The 19,107-nt window shown below is 58.9% G+C and overlaps 1 protein-coding gene across 1 annotated transcript; it reads left to right on the top strand.

Moving 5' to 3' along the window:
* The first annotated feature begins 3,319 nt into the window (after positions 1-3,319).
* SMARCD2 (SWI/SNF related BAF chromatin remodeling complex subunit D2) lies at positions 3,320-19,069 on the top strand. The gene is made up of 13 exons (XM_075775307.1): positions 3,320-3,557; positions 11,150-11,334; positions 13,824-13,866; positions 14,290-14,412; positions 14,544-14,663; positions 14,826-14,921; positions 15,990-16,091; positions 16,389-16,550; positions 16,818-16,915; positions 17,155-17,290; positions 17,403-17,525; positions 17,619-17,720; positions 17,831-19,069. The coding sequence occupies exons 1-13, from the start codon at positions 3,387-3,389 to the stop codon at positions 17,882-17,884; spliced, it is 1,515 nt and encodes a 504-aa protein (XP_075631422.1). The 5' UTR covers positions 3,320-3,386; the 3' UTR covers positions 17,885-19,069.
* The last annotated feature ends 38 nt before the right edge of the window (positions 19,070-19,107 follow it).

Below are 19,107 nucleotides of genomic sequence, written 5' to 3'. Positions count from 1 at the left end.
AAGAGGCTTCACCATCACCTTCAGATGGGTTTTGCCTGTGCCCGATGCCTGGGACACTCCGGTGAAGCCACTTGGAGGGGAAAGACATTGTCACTTTTACTGCCCATCCTGGTGCCTTCACCGAACAGACAGGGACTACACAGTACCCGGATTGCCCCCAAAATCCTAGAAACCTCCCCGAAAACCACTGGCAGACTTGCTGGGGTGGCAGACAGCAACTAAATCTACCGCAAGGTTATGATGCCAGCCCAAAGATGGACTCATCAGGCGGATAACTCCCGGGCACAGAGCGCAGTCCCTGAGCATCGCTCGCTGCCCTGTGCCACCACCGAGAAACTCCCGTGCTGGTGCAGTATTTCAGCCTTTCATGGGATTTCATTAAGGGTTATTATTAGTGGCTCTGTAATTGCCACCGGAGCCAGGTTTCATGTTCTGCTTAATGAAGTGTCAGAGCTTCTGAAGGGAAGATACATGTTTTAATGATGGCTTACGGTGGGGAAGGAGAGCCAGACGGTTGGAAACTCAGGTGAGGGCAGTCCCCAGCACTAACTGTCCCAAAACCTCGTTTCATCCTCATTTTATTCAGGCAGAGGAGTCCACCACCAGGACCAAGTCAAACAACACAGATGCAGGAGATGTAATTTAACAGGAAAATTCACTGTTTTAGTGCTTCGCTCCATCTAGTGCTGACAAAGCGAGGCTCGAAGGGAACACGGGTGTCTGTGGTACCTTTGGGAGCCCTTTCAGGAACCTGGCCCTGGGGAAACCACCTTGTCCCGCAGAACTTCTCCCCTGGCACAGTGGCCCCCACACTCTCCACAGGGATCAGCCCTGGCTTGTCCCAGCCTCTGGGAAGGAATGACTCTGTTCCCAGCCCCATGGGATGAAAAAAACCCCAAAAACCACAAAAATAGGCCCAGACGTGCCAGTGCAGCTCCACATCCCCAGCACAGGGGATGAGCAGCCACGGTGGGCACGCTGGCAAGACACAGTGTGGTCTGGGGATGCAGCAGGCTCCTCCAGAGAGCCCCGTGCACCCCAGTTCAGAGCCAGCACCCACATCCCCATGCCAAGGGATGCCCCAGAGAGCGCTGCCCCTGCCCATTGGGAGCGATGCCCATGAATGCAGCCCCACACGCACGCCAAGGGGCTGCAGCATTCTTAGGCCACTTCGTAATCAGCCATGGGGTCCCTCACACCGCAGCAGGGCTAGGAGCTGTGGGTAGACCCCATCCCCCTTGGGGTGCTCATTTTCACTTGCAACTTCACCTGAAGATCTCCAAAACTTCTACTTTATTACTCCTAATTGAATGCCAGAAGATAAAGTCTTCTTTGCATCCCATCTGTGGGACAGTGTGGGCATTGCCTTCCCCATCACAGCACGTCCTCCACCGCTTTTTGTTCCCAAAAAATGAACTCAGGTGGCGAGATACAGGGATGCTCTGTGGTCTGGCCCCGGTCTGGCATCCAACATGCATGGGGGGGGAGAGGAGCCCCCCACAGCACCCCACGTTTTCTGCTCTGCTCTCATCCTGGTCCCCACATGGGCAGCCAGACTGGTGGAACTGGGCACCGGCAGGCATCCTGCCACCCCAGGGCTGGCTGGGGCAGGCCACTGGGCAAAGGGGTTGAGCGCTTGTGTCCTTGCTGGCCAAAAAGTGGTGGCAAAGAGGGAAGGGGGGATGCATCTGCCTGGTCGAGGGTCAGTCAGCGGTCAGCAAACCTCGTCCCACCTTAGGTGGGCTCTACCTGACCAGGCAGGAGCAGAGAACGCCCCCGGGGCCAACCGGTGGCACTCAAGGCTGCAAGGGCTGGGGGGCCCCCCAAGACAGGAGGGACAGGGAGGCCTGTTTGCTCAGGGAGCTCCAGCCCGGACAGGCAGGGCTGCGGGGCCAAAGCCCAGCCGGTGCCACTGCGGCAGGGAGATCACCCACCCGCAGGTGTGCTGCATCGCGCCGCGGGGCTCACGGGGCCCCGCTCCGCGCCTCCCTGTGCCTGCAGGAAGTGATGGTGGTTCACAGCGGTGCACCCCGCGGTGCGCTGCTGCACCCTGACCCACGCCGGGTCCTGCTCCAGCCCGGCCCCACCCGCCCCGCTGCGCTGTGGGCTGGGGCCGAACGCTCCCAGCACCGACCCCGGGGGTCTCCCTACCCCGAGCCCGGCACATCACGGCAGCGCCTGGGCCGGACCCACCGCTCCGCGCTCCTGCTCGCCCCCCACCGAGGGCTGCTGCTGGCGGCTCCGGCGGAGCGGGCCGGGCCGGGCCGGGCCGGGCCCCCCCGGTGCCCCCCGGTGCCCCCCGGTGCCCCCGCCTCAGGAAGCGCCGCTCGCGCGGAGCCGAGCGAGCGGCCGGGCCCAGCACTGCGGCGACCCCTGGCGGCCGCGCTGCGGCACCACCGCTGCCCCCGCGGGGCTCCCCCGGGTCCTGCCCCCCGCCCGCCGCCACACGTGTGCGCTCACCTGCACAGGCGTGTGCCAGCGCCCTCCGCGCGTGTGCACGCACACACACGCGCACACACACACACACACACCCCGCGAACACGGACCCGCACAGGTCCTCCCACCCCGCACACGCTTCACGTGTGAATGTGCATGCCCTAACACCTGCATGCCTGTGCACGTGCGTGCCTTCCCGCCCACGTCTGCGCACACACACACGCTGTTTGTACAAACACGCAGGCCCTCGTGCCTGCAAATGCGCACACCTCACGTGCACATGCCTGCATGCACAAACATGTGCTTTCACACTCGTGTTTGTAAACACATGTGCTTTCACACACCTCTGCACACCCAAGCACGCCTTCACACCCTCATGTCTGCACACCCACGTGCATTCAGACCCGTGTGCCTACACGCCTGCACGCCCGCACAGACAGAGGGACATTCACACCCTCGTGCCCCCCCCGCCCCACTCCCGCACACGCAAATACACACACGTGCAAATGCACACACATTCCAACCCAGGCACATGCACGTCCGCACGCTTCCGGAAGCACTTTCTCACCCTCGTCTGCACACCCACACGCCCGCACAGCGGCAGGCACACACCTCCGCACCCACGTGCCTGCGCGCCCGTCGCACGCGCAAGCACGCGCCCTCGCACACCCAACTGCCTGCACAGGCACATGCCCGCGCGCGCGCGCGCGCACACCCACGCGCACACGTGCGCACGGCCTCGGGGAGGCGGGGCCACGCCTGGGGGGCGGAGCCCTTGCGCGAGAGGGGCGGGTGTTACCCAGGGGCGGGGCTACGGCGCAGGGGGCGGGGCGTGCCGGGGGAGGGGCCAGCGGGCGCCGCGCGCTGACTCTGTCTCCGGGCGCCGCCGCCGCTTCCGAGTAAACACCGCGGGCGGGGGCCGCCCCCCTTCCCCCCCCCCCCCCCCCGCCATGGCCGGCCGCGGCGCCTTCCCGCTCAGCCCTCTGCCCCCCGCCGCTGCCCCGCCGCCCCCGGGGCCTGGCTCTGCCATCCTGCGGGGCCCCAACCCGGCTCCCGCCGCCGCCGCCGCCGCCGCCGCTCCGGGCTACCGCCCCATGGGCCCGGCCGCCGCGCAGTACCAGGTGAGGCGGCCTCGGGATGAGGGGAGGGGGGTGTCGATGTGAGGGGAGGGGGGTGTCGCGGAGGCTCCCTCAAGGCTCCGCCGTCCGGCCCGGAGCCGCCCGGGGGTGGGGAGCGCTGGGCCGGCCGTTGGGGCCTTCCCTCCGCCTCAGGGCCCGGGCGAGCCGGGGCAGCGGCTGCCGGGGCTCCGCCAGCTCCCGAGGTCACCCCGGGGCGTCCCTCCCCCCCCCCGGAGCCCAGCCTCCACCAGTACCCCCGGCTTAAATTCCAGATAATGTTCTTTTCCTGCCGTTTTTTAGTTTGGATACCTCCACGCACTCTGCCTTCCTGTGCTCTCGCTTTCCACCCTCTCAAAAAAAATTAAAAAAAAAGTAAAAGTTACGGCATCGTTGCCGAGCACATCCCTTCCGCCGCAGCAGCGATGGTCGGTGCCCGCCATGGCTGCCCGGCGGCGTCCGGTGTGCCTGACCCCGTTATCTGGTGGGATCCTGCCGGGGTCCGGAGGAAGCGTGAGCTGCGTGCCCGGCTCCGCAGCCATTTCCCGTAGCACCGAGCTGCTTTGAAACCTGTTCGTCTGGCTAAGGTGGAGGTAGCCGTTTGGCCTTGTGGGTGGATAGCCCCAAGAAGAACCTTGGGAGATGGTTAAGTGGTGGATGAGAAGAGCAGGCGCTTGCTAATGTTGGGGGAAGGTAAATCTGAACAGGGAGCAGCCCTCAAAAAGCAAGAGAAATCACTCATTTCCCAGCCTGAACATCTCTTTTAAGAAGTATATTCTGACATACACTCAAGTTTCCGCTTCCTGTTTGTACCCACAGCTTGTTGGTTCGCTCTTACGCACAGGGTGATTATTTTGGTTATTAGGTTTCTGGTGAAGAGCACAGTCTTCCAGGCAGGCTTGAAATGGAGGAGCCCGGTTGTGCAACACATTCTCATCCACTGCCGATCGCCTCCTCCAGAGCTGCCACCTTATTTGCATGAATTAAAACTTGAGAAATAAATTGAGGGAATTTCCAGCTTATAAACTTCATTAATACAAGATGAGGAAACAACTTTTCCCATGTAGCCTTAAAAACACCAAAAAGCTCAGCACTGAAAACAGATGGTGCGGCCAAGGCTGGTCTAAGCATGAATCGGTGGTAACGACTCGGAGGTATTTCGGGCCGGGTGGGCGCTCAATCGTTTGCCCTGACCTTCCATGCGGCCGGTTGCAAGATCCAGCCGGGAAACCGGAGCCTGACGGGAGCAGCCGGGAGCCGCTCACGGCTGCGGGTAAACAGGCTAACATATGCTTGCTTTTTCCCCCACTGTTGCTGGCCGTAATGGTAGCAGGCGTTGGGAGCACCTAGGGTGATGTAGACCAAGTGTACGTCACCGCGGTATCTGGCACTGGCAAGCCGGTGCGGGAGGCAGCTGGGTCAGCGGTGGAGCCCCGGGGCTGGTGACGAGCGCTGTGCCTCGTGTCTGGCCGCAAGTTGCAGGGCTGCCTGCGCGTGGGAGGGGAGAGCGGGTATGATCCAGAGGGTCTGCCCTTTGTTTTGTGATTCCCAGGCTGGGAGGAAAAAAAACCCTCCCCTCCGAGTGGCCATCCCTGCCGCACCCAGAGGACTTCTTCATTAAGGCAGGGTATAATGAAGCAAAGAACTTCATTATTTGGGCACTAGAAGACGCAACGGCCCACATCCACGCCAGTGAGTGCTTAGGGGCTCTTTAATCACTGGATTATTAAACATATGCTCGTCCTTTTGACATCCTTGTGTGCCTGCTGGTTATTTACTCAAGCAGGGAATTGAAGAGGATGAGCAGATTTTGGGAGCTGATGTTTCCAGAGCAGCCAGGCACCGGTGCCATGCTCGGAGCAGGAAGGAGAGGATTTTTTCCAGGAGGAGGAGGATCGGCTGAGCTCCGTCAGGCTGCTTGGTGGTGGGTCTGCGGGCAGAGCCCCCATCCTGGTCCCTGTCTCGGTGGCAGCACGGCTGCCGAGTCCCAGCCCCCAGGCTGTGCCAGCCGGTGTAAATTCAGAAAAAGGAGCTTTTCTTCTGTTTATTCAGGTGCTAGTTTCAGGCTTAGGAGAGGCTTTTCCCAAGTTATCGGATTGACGCTGTGGCAGGGAATGGTCTTGGCTCTGTGTGTTGGAGACAGGAATGTGCAAAGCGGTGCTCTGGCCTCAAAGTTACCCTGTGCTGATGCTTTGCTGGTGCAGAGGGGTGGCAAAAAGCAGCATTCGTTAGGTGCCTTGTTAAAAAAGTTTCATTGGCACTTGCTGGCAAGAGCAAGCCTGATTTCCGTGGGACGAGAGGACTGCTGGTGTCCAAGCAACTCCTAACCCTGAATGAAAGCAGCTGCTGCTCGGTGGTCCTGTCCCTGGGCAGGCAGCAGTGTGAAGGAAAGCAAAGTCATGTTTCATGGAGAAACCTTTGCAGGCAGCCAGGAAGGAGGAGCTGGAGAAGTGCAGGTCGCTGGTACAGAGCCAGGTGAAAGATGGTGTGGCCTGGACATGTTGGAGAGGGTGTAGTGCAACATGAGACAGATCCACCCGATCCTTTTGGGAGCGGAGGAAGGTGGTGTTCCTGCTCGTCGAGTGCTTGGGGTTGGTTCAAAGGGGGCCTGGAGGGAACGGCCAAGGCTGGAGCTGCACCAGAGAGCTCCACGCAAAGCTGTGGTGCTGCTTGGGCTGGGTGACCCCACCCTTCCCATGGGAGATGGTTTCCAAGGCAGGTTTCATCATAGACTGAGCCTTGAGTTAATTTAAGTGATGATACAAAGCAGAACGCCTGTCCTCTTGGCACAAGAGGGAGGAAGGCAACAACGGAGGCAACAGCACCCTTTGTTTCTCCTGAGGGCGCGTAACAGTGAAGTTCTGCTAGGTGGAAAACATCTCCAGAACTTGCTGTTGAAGGCCTTCACTCCATCTTCTTCCACAAGTCCTTCTCAGGAGCTCTCAGAGCCATTCCCTGGGCAGTTTAGTACTGCAGCAGCACCAAAGGCAGTGTTTTATACCAGGCACCTGTCTCCGCTCTTCCCGTGTATGCCTCCACGCTGCATTAGAGGCTGGCGGAGTTTCTCTTTCAAGCAGGAACCCAACACCTTTGTTCTTTGTTCCTGCTTGTGTTAACACCTGTGTTATGATTTGAATCCTTGTGACCTTTCCTTTCTCTGACCTGTAACATCTGCGATTTCAGCTGTGAGGCCGCAGACGGGGCAGGTTTGTCTGGTCCCAAACATCTCTGCTGGCGCTTGAAACGTTGCCAGCACGTGTCCTAAATCTGCTCGGTGTCTTTGCCTGTTGTTTAATCCTTCTCCCTTTAATTTACTACTACTTCATCTATGGTTTTTAGCTGAGAAGCAGTCTGACTCCTGGACCGCCTCCTGTATCAAAATATGTCAGGTCTTCCAAGTGTGATGAGCTGCGCTGGGGCAGTTTGGGGGCTTGTTGGGAGCGAGGTGCTGCTCAAGAGCTTGCAGCATGCAATGGTGCCTTGATAACAACACCACCTCCCGGGTAAAGATCTCTGCCAGCACGAACCCAGGCTCTTCCTGGCACCCCCCCAAGAGGGATTTGCTCACAGTTAAGAACGAACAAAGAGGGGGAAAGCACCCTTTTGGGGTGTGCTGCAGAGACCAGGGGGCCTCAGTTGGTCCCAATCCATGTGAAGCTCTGGGTTGAGCGATGCCTTTAGGCAGCCAGGCTCTCCTTGAGACCAGCCTGGCATGGAGCTCAAATCCCGTTTGAACAGGGTTTGCTGTTGCGTCTGTCCTAATGGGAAGCGCTGCCGTCTGGGCACGCGGGGAGGAACTTGCAGGAAGAGCCGTCGTCACCTGGCGTCTGTCCAGGGCTCTGCTCCCAAAGCCCCGGGCGAGGATGCATGTGGGCTCTCGCTCCCTGACTTAGTATGTACAAAGTTGGATCGCGCCTTTCTGGACGGAGCAAAACGGGACGTGCGTCGGGAAGAACCTTTCCCCCCTCGTTAGGAGCTGCAGGAAAAGAGCTGCAGTCTTGGAAGGAAGATGAAGAGGCTCTCGAGCTGTTTCTGAAATGCTGCTTTTCTTCAAGCTCGCTCTCCAGCCGGGCATCTTGCAGATCCATCTCCTGAGATTTATTGCTCCCCTTGTTTCTCCTTTCTGCTACCAGCCTTCGATTCCTGGCCTGCCTTTCCTCAAGAAGGGGCCTTTGGCAGGCGGGGAGGCTTCTGTCATGCCAACAAACATCCATCGGGAAACCTTCCAGCCTCCCATTGGATTCAACTGATGCTCAGCAGAGCTCCCCAAATGCAAGCGGCCTGTGCATTGACCTGGGATGAACCCCCAAACCGCAGCCAGCCCTGTTCGTTCCTTCGGCTTTGGCAGGGAACAGAAACAAGCTGTTTTCTGTCCCGTTTCCAAACTGCTCCGCTCGCTCTCCGCAGGAAAGGCTGGATGAGGTCCAGCTTGTTCTTCGGAGCTGAGCTTGCGAGGTTTGCCCTTTGTCCGCCCCACTAGCAGGGGCGGTGGGGCAGGGAGGGGAGGACGAGACAGTACCCGGAGGGAGTGGGGCAGCAGTGCTGCCCTGGGTGAAGAGGGGTGGACAGCAGGACAAGGTGTGTTATTAAGCAGGAGGGAGCTAGGGAAGGTCTCCTTGGTTTGAGCAGGTCTAAGAAAATTGCCTGAATTTAAGCCCCCTTGCATCCTGCTAATTTCCAGGGCTTCCGAAGGGGGATGGAGGCCAGCTTCACCCCGCTGGGGCTGTAATGCTGCTTCATGGCTTAGCCGGAGATTTAAGGCTGCACCATGTTTGTGTGAGTTGAGCCTTGGGAGCTGAGGCTCCCCTGGACAGGGGTGCAGTTGCTGATTGAACCTAAGGCAGAGGCTGTCCATGCTTTGCTAACGGAGAAGCCTCTTGGCAATTTGCAAGTCTTGATGGTAAACTGAAAGGAAAAAAAAAATCTGCATGGAGGATTCTACCTTCTCTTTTTTTTGCTTGTGATTAAATGCGCGTCCCTGGTGGGCTGTAGCTCGCTCGCTCCCCTGGCAACTTAACTGTGGCTGATGGTTCTCAGATTTTTGTGAAGGTGACGTTAAAGTCTTAAGTATGACAGATTCATTCATCCTCGCACTGAATCTCTCCCTGGTGTCAGAGGTGCCTCCTCCTCTTGTAACCGAGCAGTCTCTGGCCCTCTGAAGAGCAGATGGAGATGCAGGAGAACTTGCACAACATGCTGTCGCTCATGTGGAGCTGTCAAAGACCCTCTCAGCCATCTCAGCCAGCCTCCAATTCTCTCATTTCAGGGACAGATTAGAAATGGGACCCATGGAGTGGCAGAGGGAGGCAGGAGAGACCTTAGGGCGTGGTGGTGGTGAGAGCTGCCCTGGCTGAAGGGCAGGAGCTGGTCGTGGCCACATCACCTCTTAGTCCGAGCAAGCTGCTGAATGCATTCCTCCATCCGCGTGCTTTGGGAAGGGATTGTGTTGTTGTATGTTGTCCCATAGGGAACCTGCCTGACCTCAGACCGGTTTCCCCATGACACTGACCACAATCTCCTGCTCAGGCTTGAGAAACACCTAGGGGCAAGGTTTTCCTTGAAAGCCATCTATTTTCATGCTGCAGGTGACTACATTGCAGCCTTGGCATTACGTGGCTTTTCTTGGGGCTCCCAAATTTCTGATTAAAAGTTTCACAGCCTCTTCTCATGGCTTATCTGTTCTCCAGAAGCCCTCACAGGTGAGTCAGCATGGGTATGGTCCTCCTGTAGCCACGCTGCACTGGCAAACAGTATTTACTCACTGCCTGTGTTTTTTTGTTCTGCAAAGGGTGTGGATCTCAGTGCTGCCTTTCCTCCCAGCCCTGCCACGGAGGATTTCTTGATAAATCCAGAGAAACTGGGTTCTTGCCCTGTGATTTTTGGCAAAAGAGGAGGTGCTGCTGGCCGCGGTTGACTCTTGGCGATGCCAACGCAGTCCTGCTTGTCACGAGGAGTTGCGCAAATGTGGCTGATCAAAAGGAGAGAAATACCCAGGGGCTGTTAGGAGGAAGAGCCGGGTTCCTGCCCTGCAGCCAGGCAGGTTAGTGAGCCCAGGCGCTGGAGAAGCTGCTGCTCCGAAGGAAGGCTGAGCAAAGGTGGGAACAGCATTTGGTTGCGTGATGGGCTCAGCCCGCGCTTCACGTGTGTGTTTTTGAACTTCTGTGGTGCGACACTAATCCCGTGGCCTGCTGCTGCTTGACTGCCCGGCTGCAATACGCTTCTTGATGCAGCACTTGGGATATTTTCAGAATCTCTTCTTGCAGAGATGCCCATGGCCTCAGGCTCTGGAGCAGGAGCAACATGAGCTCTCTGTTTTGCATTTACCAGCTCTTCAGGGAGGAGGTGAGTGGGTTTTGGCTCCAGTTGCCATCAAACCAACCTCCCCGCTGCAGCTCTGAGCCTGTGGAGGACAGGCAGGGTGCGGGCAGTGGTCTTGTGCTCCTAGCCCTCCCACGCCCAGGGTTTGTGCTGAAATTAATGCCTGTATGCAGATAAGCCTGTTGCCTTGCTGGGCTCCTTTGGGATAACGAGGTGGCTTTGTTAGCTCTCTGCTGTGGCACAGCCGTGTGCCCCAGCAGGGTAGTGGGAGGGGAGCCATGGGGGATGTCCTGGCACGTTGAGGAGCCTGCGGCAGGTGAGAAATGTTGCTCTGCTGGCTTGGTGGCTCTCCCAGCCTCGCGTCTTGGCAGTGAAGAACTTGAGGATCAAAGGATCCTCCTGGGAGGCTGTTGGCTCAGACCACCGGTGAAGGAGGCTGAAGCACATAGGGATGGCCAGTGGGTCATGGAGTGTTGTGACTGATTGTCGGGGGTCCTGGGGGGCTGCATGGGGTGTAGACTTGGTGGCACCTGCGAGCCGGCAGTGTGGGTGCTGGCTTGCCAAACTGCTTTGCTCCGGAGGATGTGGAGGGGCTGTGAGTGTTGCCCTGGGTCAGGACCCCTTGCAGGAGCAGTTTGTATTGCGTTGTGGCTCCTAAATGCCCTTTCTGGAGGGGGGCAGATGGCAGCAGGAGCTGGCGTGCTGGTAGCAGTGAGCTCTTGCCTCCACCCCCTGCGCCCAGGAGCTCGGCTTCCTTCCTGCCTGCCGGCCTCATGACCGGTGCCATTAGGAAGTGGGATTGCCCCACTGCTCTCCCGGGCATTGCGTCTGCCAGTACCGCTGCTTTCCAGAGAGGAACCCACGGCACAACCTGCACCGCAGCCCCTGCGGTCCCCAGGGGTGACAGCTTTGCAGGCAGTGACCCTTGTGACGCTCCAGGTCCGATGTTTCTTGCTGGGTGGTGGTGGCTCGGGGCCACGGATGGCTTCGGCTCCATGCCGGCTGGCAGGCCGGGCTTCCCCTGCGGTCAGTGGCTTCTGCTCATCCTGGTTCTGCTTTCCAGTCACTCTTCCTGCAGCAAGAAAGGCTGCAGCTCCTGGTGTCCTTCCCTCTTCCCTGCCCTGTCCCTTGCCCACACCTCGGAGCAGGGTATGGCCTCAGAAATCTCTCCTGGGGAAGAAGCAAGAGGGCGGATGGTATCTGCTGGTCCCCAGCAAAGGTCAGGCCCCCTGGCCAGGCAGCATTTAATGCACAGTCCTCTCTCTTCTCTTTCCCGCTAGCGCCCCGGGATGCCGCCCGGCAGCCGGATGCCCATGGCAGGGCTGCAGGTGGGACCACCGGGAGCCCCACCTTACGGACCAGCCTCCCCGATGAGACCCGGCCTGCCGCAGTCGATGATGGACCCCTTCAGGAAGCGCCTGCTGACCCCCCAGGCACAGCCGCCGCTGGCCACCCAGAGGAGAGGGTAAGGGCCCCGCACCCGCCCGCGGCAGGATGGTGGCAGGAGGTTTGACCCGCTGGGTCCTGGTTGTGCTTTGCTGCAGAAATCTGCAGCCTCTTACCCCGCTGCAGAGGGATGAGCTGCCCACAGCGGGGCGGGAGCCAGCACGGCTTGCCTGCAGACCCCCCAGTTGGCACCGCTGGCGGTGGGAAACCTGCCAGAGCTTGGGGCTGGGAAGTTTTGTGATGATGGCGGGGAGGGGTGGGGGCAGAGATCGCTCAGCTTGCAGCTTCCCCACATTCTGATTTCCATGCCAGTAACTGAAAAGCCTCGCTGCACGTGTTTGTGCTTGCCAGATGCCCCAGTGCCGGCTCCTCAGAGTCTTTCCCCTTCTCACAGAGGTTCGTGCTGGCTCTGGCAGGCACAGACATGGGTGGAAATGGGGCATGGGGTGGCAGGTTGCAGAGATGCTTCCCAGAGTTGCGGTCTCGGTAGGACGGTTCGTTTGGGCTAGTCTGAGGTCTCTGCCAGCAGCTGCTCGCTTGTTTACAACACTGCTAATCCCTTTGCTCAGTTTCTGTTTTCCACCAGGGCTTCTTGATTATTGGAGGCTGTTTCTCAGGGCAGGGTCCCTTGCTCCTAATGGATACTCGGGTCCTTTTCCATGCCCTGGATGCGTGGCAGGGCTCCCTGATGCCCCCATAGGGAGTCGCAGCACAGTGGCTGCACATCTCTTTGGTGCTCCAGAGCAGGCTGGGGATTAAGGACAAGGGGCAGCTCGCCACCGAACAAGGACATCAGCGGCCAGATAAGGCTGCAGCTCTGTTCCCAGGGGCTGGCTGTGTGGGATCAGCCATGCTTGGCTGGTCGGGCATCCTCGCTCCCAGCCGGCTGCGGATCAAGGGATCAGGAACTGCCAGCTGCTAATGGGGTGGCCAAACCCTGCAGGGCAGGAAGCACTTAATACCAGTCATGGTTTAGCCCCAGCCGGCAGCTAAGCCCCATGCAGCTGCTCACTCACCCCTCCCACCCCGTGGGATGGAAGAAAAAGGTAAAACTCGTGGGGTTGGGATACGGACGGTTTACTGGGACAGCAAAGGAGGAGGGAAATGACAACAACAGTACTTAGAACGTACAAAGCAGGTGATGCTCAATGCAATTTGCTCACCCCTCCTCCCTGGCCAGCTCCTTTTATATACGGAGCATGACGTCATATGGTATGGAGTACCCCTTTGGCCAGTTTGGGTCACCTGTCCTGGCTGTGTCCTCTGCCAGCTTCTTGTGAAAATTAACTCTGTCCCAGCTGCAAACCAGGACGATGCAGCAAGAAGAGCTCAAAGAAGTGCTCTGATCCCGCTCTTGGCTAGAGCTGCCCTCCCAACGCGTCCTCTTGCGCGAGCAGCCATGGGGCAGCCAGTGTACCTTGGACACCTCGTGATGGCAGCACGAAGGGCTGCGTTTGCCACCTTGCTGCTTCACATGCTGCCAAGGGAAAGGGACTTCCCTTTGCCTGCTGGACTCTGCCCCATCCCTTACTCATGTGTGCAGCAGAATGGTAGGGGAGTGGTTCCCTGTGTATCCAGGCATTGCGCATGAATTTAGTGGGGCATCAGGGTGGGCTCAGGCTGACAGGGTGCCTGCGGCATGCAGGGTGGGAGGAGAGCCCAGGGCCCTGTGGTCTGACGAAGTACTACACACCTAGAGAGAGCTCAAGTGGCTCTGAGCAAGGCTGCAGCCGTTCTGTGGCTCGAGAGGCCACTCTGCTTCCTCTACCCACGATGATTTTGGCCCCACCATTGCCAGGTTGGTTTGTTTTAAGCTGCTTTTAAGTGAGTTCCTGGAACTGAGCTTTGGTTTTTGGCATTGGGAGAATGTGATGGCTATTTCCAGAGGAAACGGAAGCATGCCTCCAGCCACAGCATTGCCTTGTGCCACCTTCTCCTTGCTCCTGCCCTGCAGCACCTTTAGCAAGCAGCAGAGGCGAAGCAAACGGAACCCAAGGACTGGATTTCCTTCCCTGGTGATAGGCTCTAGACGTCCAACACCTTACCCCCAGGAGTCATCTTGGCTTGCCCACAGGGTTATAATCTCTTACTCATTTTCCTTCCAGCACCAGTCCAAGGACTTGTGCTCTGGGTGCTCTTTCAGCCTTTTTTTGCTCCCCTCCTGCAAGTCTGAAGTCCCTGTCACATAGAGCAGCCCCGAAAAGGAGACCTGCTCCTCCAGACCTGTTCACTGGAGCTCAGACCAAGCCGTGCACGTGGCACGCAGCTGGCACTGCCGCCGTGATTCCCCATCCCAGAGCCTGGCCCTGTTCATGGCTGCGATGGGGCCAAAAGAGCCACCGGGCTCCCGGTGTGCAGGCAGATCTCAGTGTTGTCCCCTGACACTCACTGCTGCCCAAGCATGGGACATGCAGCAGCTTCCCACGGGGCAGGCAATAAGGTGTCCTGCAAGAGCTGCCATGGAATATTATTTTTATTTTTTTCTGTCTGTCTCTCTGCTTTTTACAGGGTGAAAAGGAGGAAGATGGCTGACAAGGTTCTGCCACAGAGGGTGAGTGTCACCATGGTGCATGGGGAAGGAGTTGAGCAGCTGGAGGGGAACGTGCACTAATTGGACAAGCAGGACTTTAAGCAAGCAAGGAGCAGCAATGGCTTGGGGTGGAGACCCCAGGAGGACCCGGAGCCTCTCCTGGGGTCCCTCTTGGCAATCCAGGGTTATGTTACCTGCCTGTGACACTGGGCAGGCTGCTGGGCACAGTGTCAGGCTCCAAACTGAGGTCTGCAGTACAGCTCTGATTTGGGCAGAGCTTTGCAGGGCTGTATTCTTGGTTTGAAATGAGAAATTGGTGATTTCGTACCAGACTTGTCACTCGGTGATGCCTTGGCATGTCAGCCCAGCACTGGTAGGGTTGCCAGGGCTGGTGTGGGGCGACAGCCCCGTCCCAGCACGAGGGACTGATCATTTGTTTGCCAGATCCGGGAGCTGGTCCCAGAATCCCAGGCCTACATGGACCTCCTCGCCTTTGAGCGCAAGCTGGACCAAACCATCGCTCGGAAGAGGATGGAGATTCAGGAGGCCATTAAGAAACCACTGACGGTGCGTAGCAGCCCTGGCTGGCCAGGAGGGCGAGCTGCTGGGCAGGGGAGTTACAGGGTGGGTGCTGCTGTGGGTGCTTCCAGCCACCTTCTCACCCCAAGCATCCCCCTTTCTGTTTTTCTATTCCACAGCAAAAGCGGAAGCTGAGGATTTACATCTCCAACACTTTCACCCCAGCCAAAGAAGAAGGGGAGGGTGGTGAGCGTGTGGCCTCCTGGGAGCTACGTGTGGAGGGCAAACTGCTGGAGGACGTAAGGATACGCGCAGGGATGAACTGGTTGTGGGAGGAAGGCTGTGCTGAGAGCTGGGGTGGACACGGCCTTCTGCTCGCTGGGCGCTGGGGGCAGCCTTTGGGCTGGGGCCCTCCATGGCAGGCGGTGTCAGGCCAAGCCTCTCCCGCTCTTATTTTGCAGCCGAGCAAGCAGAAGAGGAAATTCTCCTCCTTTTTCAAGAGCCTTGTCATCGAGCTGGACAAAGAGCTGTACGGGCCAGACAACCATCTGGTGGAGGTGAGACGGGGGCTCCCAGCCACACTGCGGGGCGGGCAGGGAGGGGAGAGCCCTAATCCCAGCGGGCGGAGGGGAGGTGGTCCTGCTGCTCACCCTGGCAGCTCCCCAGGCTGTTCCGCTGCAAGAGGGGGTTGAGCAAGGTGCTTTTGGGTGCCGGGGAGTGGTGCTAAGCCGTCCCAAGCGATTATACTGCCGTGCTTTCCAGGCTGTGTTCACGGCTGCGTTTTCCTCCCTGGTGCTGGCTGGTGGCCGGAGTACAGCTCCCAGCAGCAACTGCTGCCTGCTCAGCGCTTAACCCCCTCATGCCCACAAGTACGCAGCTAGAGCCAAGAGGTGTGGGGCTGCAGCGAGGACGTGGCTCTGAGAGGTGGTTTGAGCAGCTCCGGGCTCCACAGATTTGCAAATATGAGGCCCAATGTGGGTGATGATGCCATGGAAAGGCTCATCTGTAAGTCCCAGTGCCAAGTGGGAAGAAGGGTCTGCCCTGTTGCCTCCCAGCCTGCTGCCTGGCTGGAAATTCCTCAGGGAGGTTAAGCACTGCTTGTGAGTGGGATCAGATCTTTTTTTGGGGTGCTCCTGCCTGGAACAGACTTTCCCTGCACCCAGCTCATCTCGTTTCTCCCAAGAAATGCTTGTTTCTGCAGCCATGCCTGTGGGGGTGAATCCCCTTCATGCATGGAGTGGTTTGTGAGAGCAGTTCTGCTGCCCAGTCCCTGTACTGGCTGAGGCAGGATTGATCCTAGGAGCTGTTTGAGCTCTTGACGTCAAGTGCTCAGGGCTGTAACTCCCCCCCACACACACACACAGTCCATCCAAACTCCCATCCACCTCTGGGCTGGACCACATCAAGCTGTATCTGTTAGACCGGGTGGGCTCTCAGCTGAAGCACACTGGGGTCAGACTGCCAGGAGCTGCCAGAGGTGGGATCCAGGCTGTCTGCCTCTGCTACACCCCTGTGCAGAGCCTGAGCACTGGTGCGCTCTGCTCCTGGCTGCAGACCCCAAAACCTGTTAGCAGGTGGCTTGTCACGGTTGTGGAGTTGACCAGTGTTCCCTTGGTCTCTCGTAGTGGCACCGGCTGCCCACAACCCAGGAGACCGATGGCTTCCAAGTGAAGCGTCCCGGCGACGTCAATGTGAAATGCACTCTGCTGCTCATGCTGGATCACCAGGTAGGGGCTGCTGGGCCGCGTGGAAGCTGGCCATGCCCGGCTGCCCTTCCTCCTGCATGGCTGGTGCGCCTGGGGCAGTCCAAGGTGGGGGGGAATGGGCCTGGGCTGGGGCAGGGCCTTGTATGATGCTGTTGGGGGGGCTGTGGGGATGGAAAGTGGCACAGAGAGCTCCAGGCACAGACCCCACAGCCTGCAGTGACACAAGTTTGTGACACAAGGGCCGTGTGGGGCAGCGTGCCCACCGGAGGGGCCCTTCCACATGCCGGGCAGACCCCTTCATCCCACCTGTCCCTGCAGCCACCACAGTACAAACTGGACCCTCGCCTGGCTCGCCTGCTCGGGGTGCACACCCAGACCCGCGCCAGCATCATGCAGGCGCTCTGGCTCTACATCAAGCACAACAAGCTGCAGGACAGTCACGAGAAGGAGTACATCAACTGCAACCGCTACTTCCGCCAGGTCAGCCCTCACCCTGTGGCACCAGCATGGTTTGCTGGCAGGAAAGCACCCTTCCCGTCCCCAGTGCAGCCAGAAAAAGTGTCCTTTCTGGCTCAGAACAGGCACTCCAGACTGATTTTGTCACTTCCCCAGGCTCTAGCTTGCATCCATCAGCTTGCCACGCACAAACCACGTCCGGGCAAGTCTCCTCCTCCTGCCTGGCCCTGTCCATGGCAGGTGGAAGGAGCCCCTGCCTGGGACAGCAAACGCTCTGCTTTGCCCCTCCAGATCTTTAACTGCATCCGCATGCGCTTCTCCGAGATCCCCATGAAGCTGGCGGGGCTCCTGCAGCACCCAGATCCCATCATCATCAACCACACCATCAGGTAGGGGTGGAGGGGTGTGCACCGGGCAGCATTCCCCAGCGTGGAGGGGCAGGAGGGGAGGGCAGTACCTGCCAGGGCCACGAGGTCTCCAGCCCAAAGCAGCAGTGAGCACAAGTCACTTGTGGGGAAGAAGAATCAGCCAAAAAGATTTGGGGGCTTCTTGGGGCAGTCTGTGGGGTACTCATGCTGCTGTCGGTGGAGGCTGAGGACGTCCCCCCTAATGTCCCATTTCCTTCCAGTGTGGACCCCAACGACCAGAAGAAGACAGCCTGCTATGACATTGATGTGGAGGTGGATGATCCCCTGAAAGCTCAGATGAGCAACTTCCTGGCTTCCACCACCAACCAGCAGGAGATCGCCTCCCTGGATGCCAAGGTGCGGGGACCCAGCCAGGGTGGCACTTCCAGGCTGCGCCACAGAGCTGGGGGGAGCTTGGTGTCCTCTTTGGGGGGACACAGCTGCCTCTCACCACTTGTCATCACCCTAGATTCACGAGACCATCGAATCCATCAACCAGCTGAAGACGCAGCGTGATTTCATGCTGAGCTTCAGCAACAACCCGCAGGATTTCATCCAGGAATGGATCAAATCCCAGAGGAGAGACCTCAAGGTAAAGCCCTGGGGCTGGGCAGAGGTGGGGAGGTGAGGGAAGGGTCTGGCACTGGTGCTTACCCCGTGTGCCCCCCCACCCTGTTTTGCTCAGATCATAACGGATGTGATCGGGAACCCCGAGGAGGAGCGGCGAGCCGAGTTCTACCAGCAGCCCTGGGCGCAGGAGGCTGTGGGCAGACACATCTTTGCCAAGGTGGGCTCTGAGCCGTGCTGGGGGGTGCTGAGGCGGGTCAGGATGGCAGTGGGGGGGAGGGATCTCTGGGGCAGCACTTCTCCCTGCCTGACTGCCTCTGCCTCCTCCAGGTCCAGCAGCGTCGGCAGGAACTGGAACAAGTGCTCGGGATCCGCCTCACCTAAGGGCTGGCGGGGGCTCGGGAGCTTCTCCTCTCCCCGCTGCCCGAGCCCGAAGGTACTTCTTACTGGAATCAAATACAGCACTTGCACAAACCCAACGTGCCTGGAGGGAGTCGGAGCCACTAGCCCCCCTGGGCTCCCCTTGGCCGGGAAGCTCTAGCCACAGGCAGAGTGCAGCAGAGGGTCCCCCGGTTCCCCTCAAACTCCCGCTGCAGCCCTTCTGCTGCATTTACGCCTCCTGCTTTTGCATCGTGCCGTTTGCCTCTTCCCCGTAGTGCTGAAGGCGCAGCCCTCCTGCTCGCTCCCCTCCTCTGGCCAAAAGCCCTTCCTGGAGTTGCTGCCTGGCAGGGAAAAGCTGCCCGTGCTGCCAGGGAGGTGCTGCCTGCGCTGCCTGCCCTGCCAGCCCCTGCCTGCCCTCCCTGAGCCTAGCCACCTCCAAGGCAGGTCCAGCCCTGCCCCCTCTTCAACCAAAGTTTTGTCATTCCAAACGCCAGCCGTCCTCCCCCTCTGCTGGTGCCCGACACGTTTTGCACTATTTTTGTGAACAGGTTTTATAAAAAAAAAAAAGAAGAAAAAGAAGCGTTTTGTACAGTGGGTTTGTATTTGATTAATATATTGCGTTCCTCTTCCTGCACTCATTGCCTCAATCTATGCAGTGGTTCGTGGTGTTCTCAGAGGGCTGGCTCGGCCCAAACTGCTCTTTTTATAGGTAACCAAGTTTTTTAGCATTACTAAGTTTTTGACAATCAGTTGATTACTCCAACCCCCCCCTCCCTGCATAATTAGCAACTTGTCTTGTGAGGGATAGGAGCAATAGGAGGTCTCAGGGGGGCAGAGGGGGTAGCTCTGTGGCCCGTGTCCCCCCCTGCTCCAGGAGCCTGTGGGCAGCGGGGGCACCGGGGCTCTGAGCAAACTGGAGCTGCTGGGGAGCGAGGGGACCACAGCGCTGGGTGAGGGGACGGTGCCACCACCCGCTCAAGTGCCTTAACCCCGCTGTCCCCCTGCCCACACGCTCCTCGTGGTGCGGCCAGAGCAGCTCTGCCTCTTCCGAGCGGGTGCAGGCAAAGGGGAGGGGGGGGGCGTTTACATATTGCCAGGGTGTACGGCTCAGGGGTGCCTGCTCTGCCTCTTGTGTAACCATTTTTTTGTCTATTTTGGATATTTTCTAATAAAACCAATTAGCAGCAACTCTGTGTGTGTGTGTGCTGGAGTCCTGCAGCCCCCCC

Source organism: Balearica regulorum, chromosome 24 (genome assembly GCF_011004875.1).
Source record: "Balearica regulorum gibbericeps isolate bBalReg1 chromosome 24, bBalReg1.pri, whole genome shotgun sequence".
NCBI lineage: Eukaryota > Metazoa > Chordata > Aves > Gruiformes > Gruidae > Balearica > Balearica regulorum.
Note: the sequence above shows the minus strand (reverse complement) of the source record. Positions and strands in the feature narration are given on the sequence as shown.

Bases quoted from the DNA above. Each gene is read 5' to 3' on its own strand.
- SMARCD2 (XM_075775307.1), top strand. From the start codon at position 3,387: ATGGCCGGCCGCGGCGCCTTCCCGCTCAGCCCTCTGCCCCCCGCCGCT. The intron at 14,413-14,543 runs GTGCGTAGCAGC...TCTATTCCACAG, and splicing joins CCATTAAGAAACCACTGACG to CAAAAGCGGAAGCTGAGGAT. The intron at 16,092-16,388 runs GTAGGGGCTGCT...CTGTCCCTGCAG, and splicing joins TGCTCATGCTGGATCACCAG to CCACCACAGTACAAACTGGA.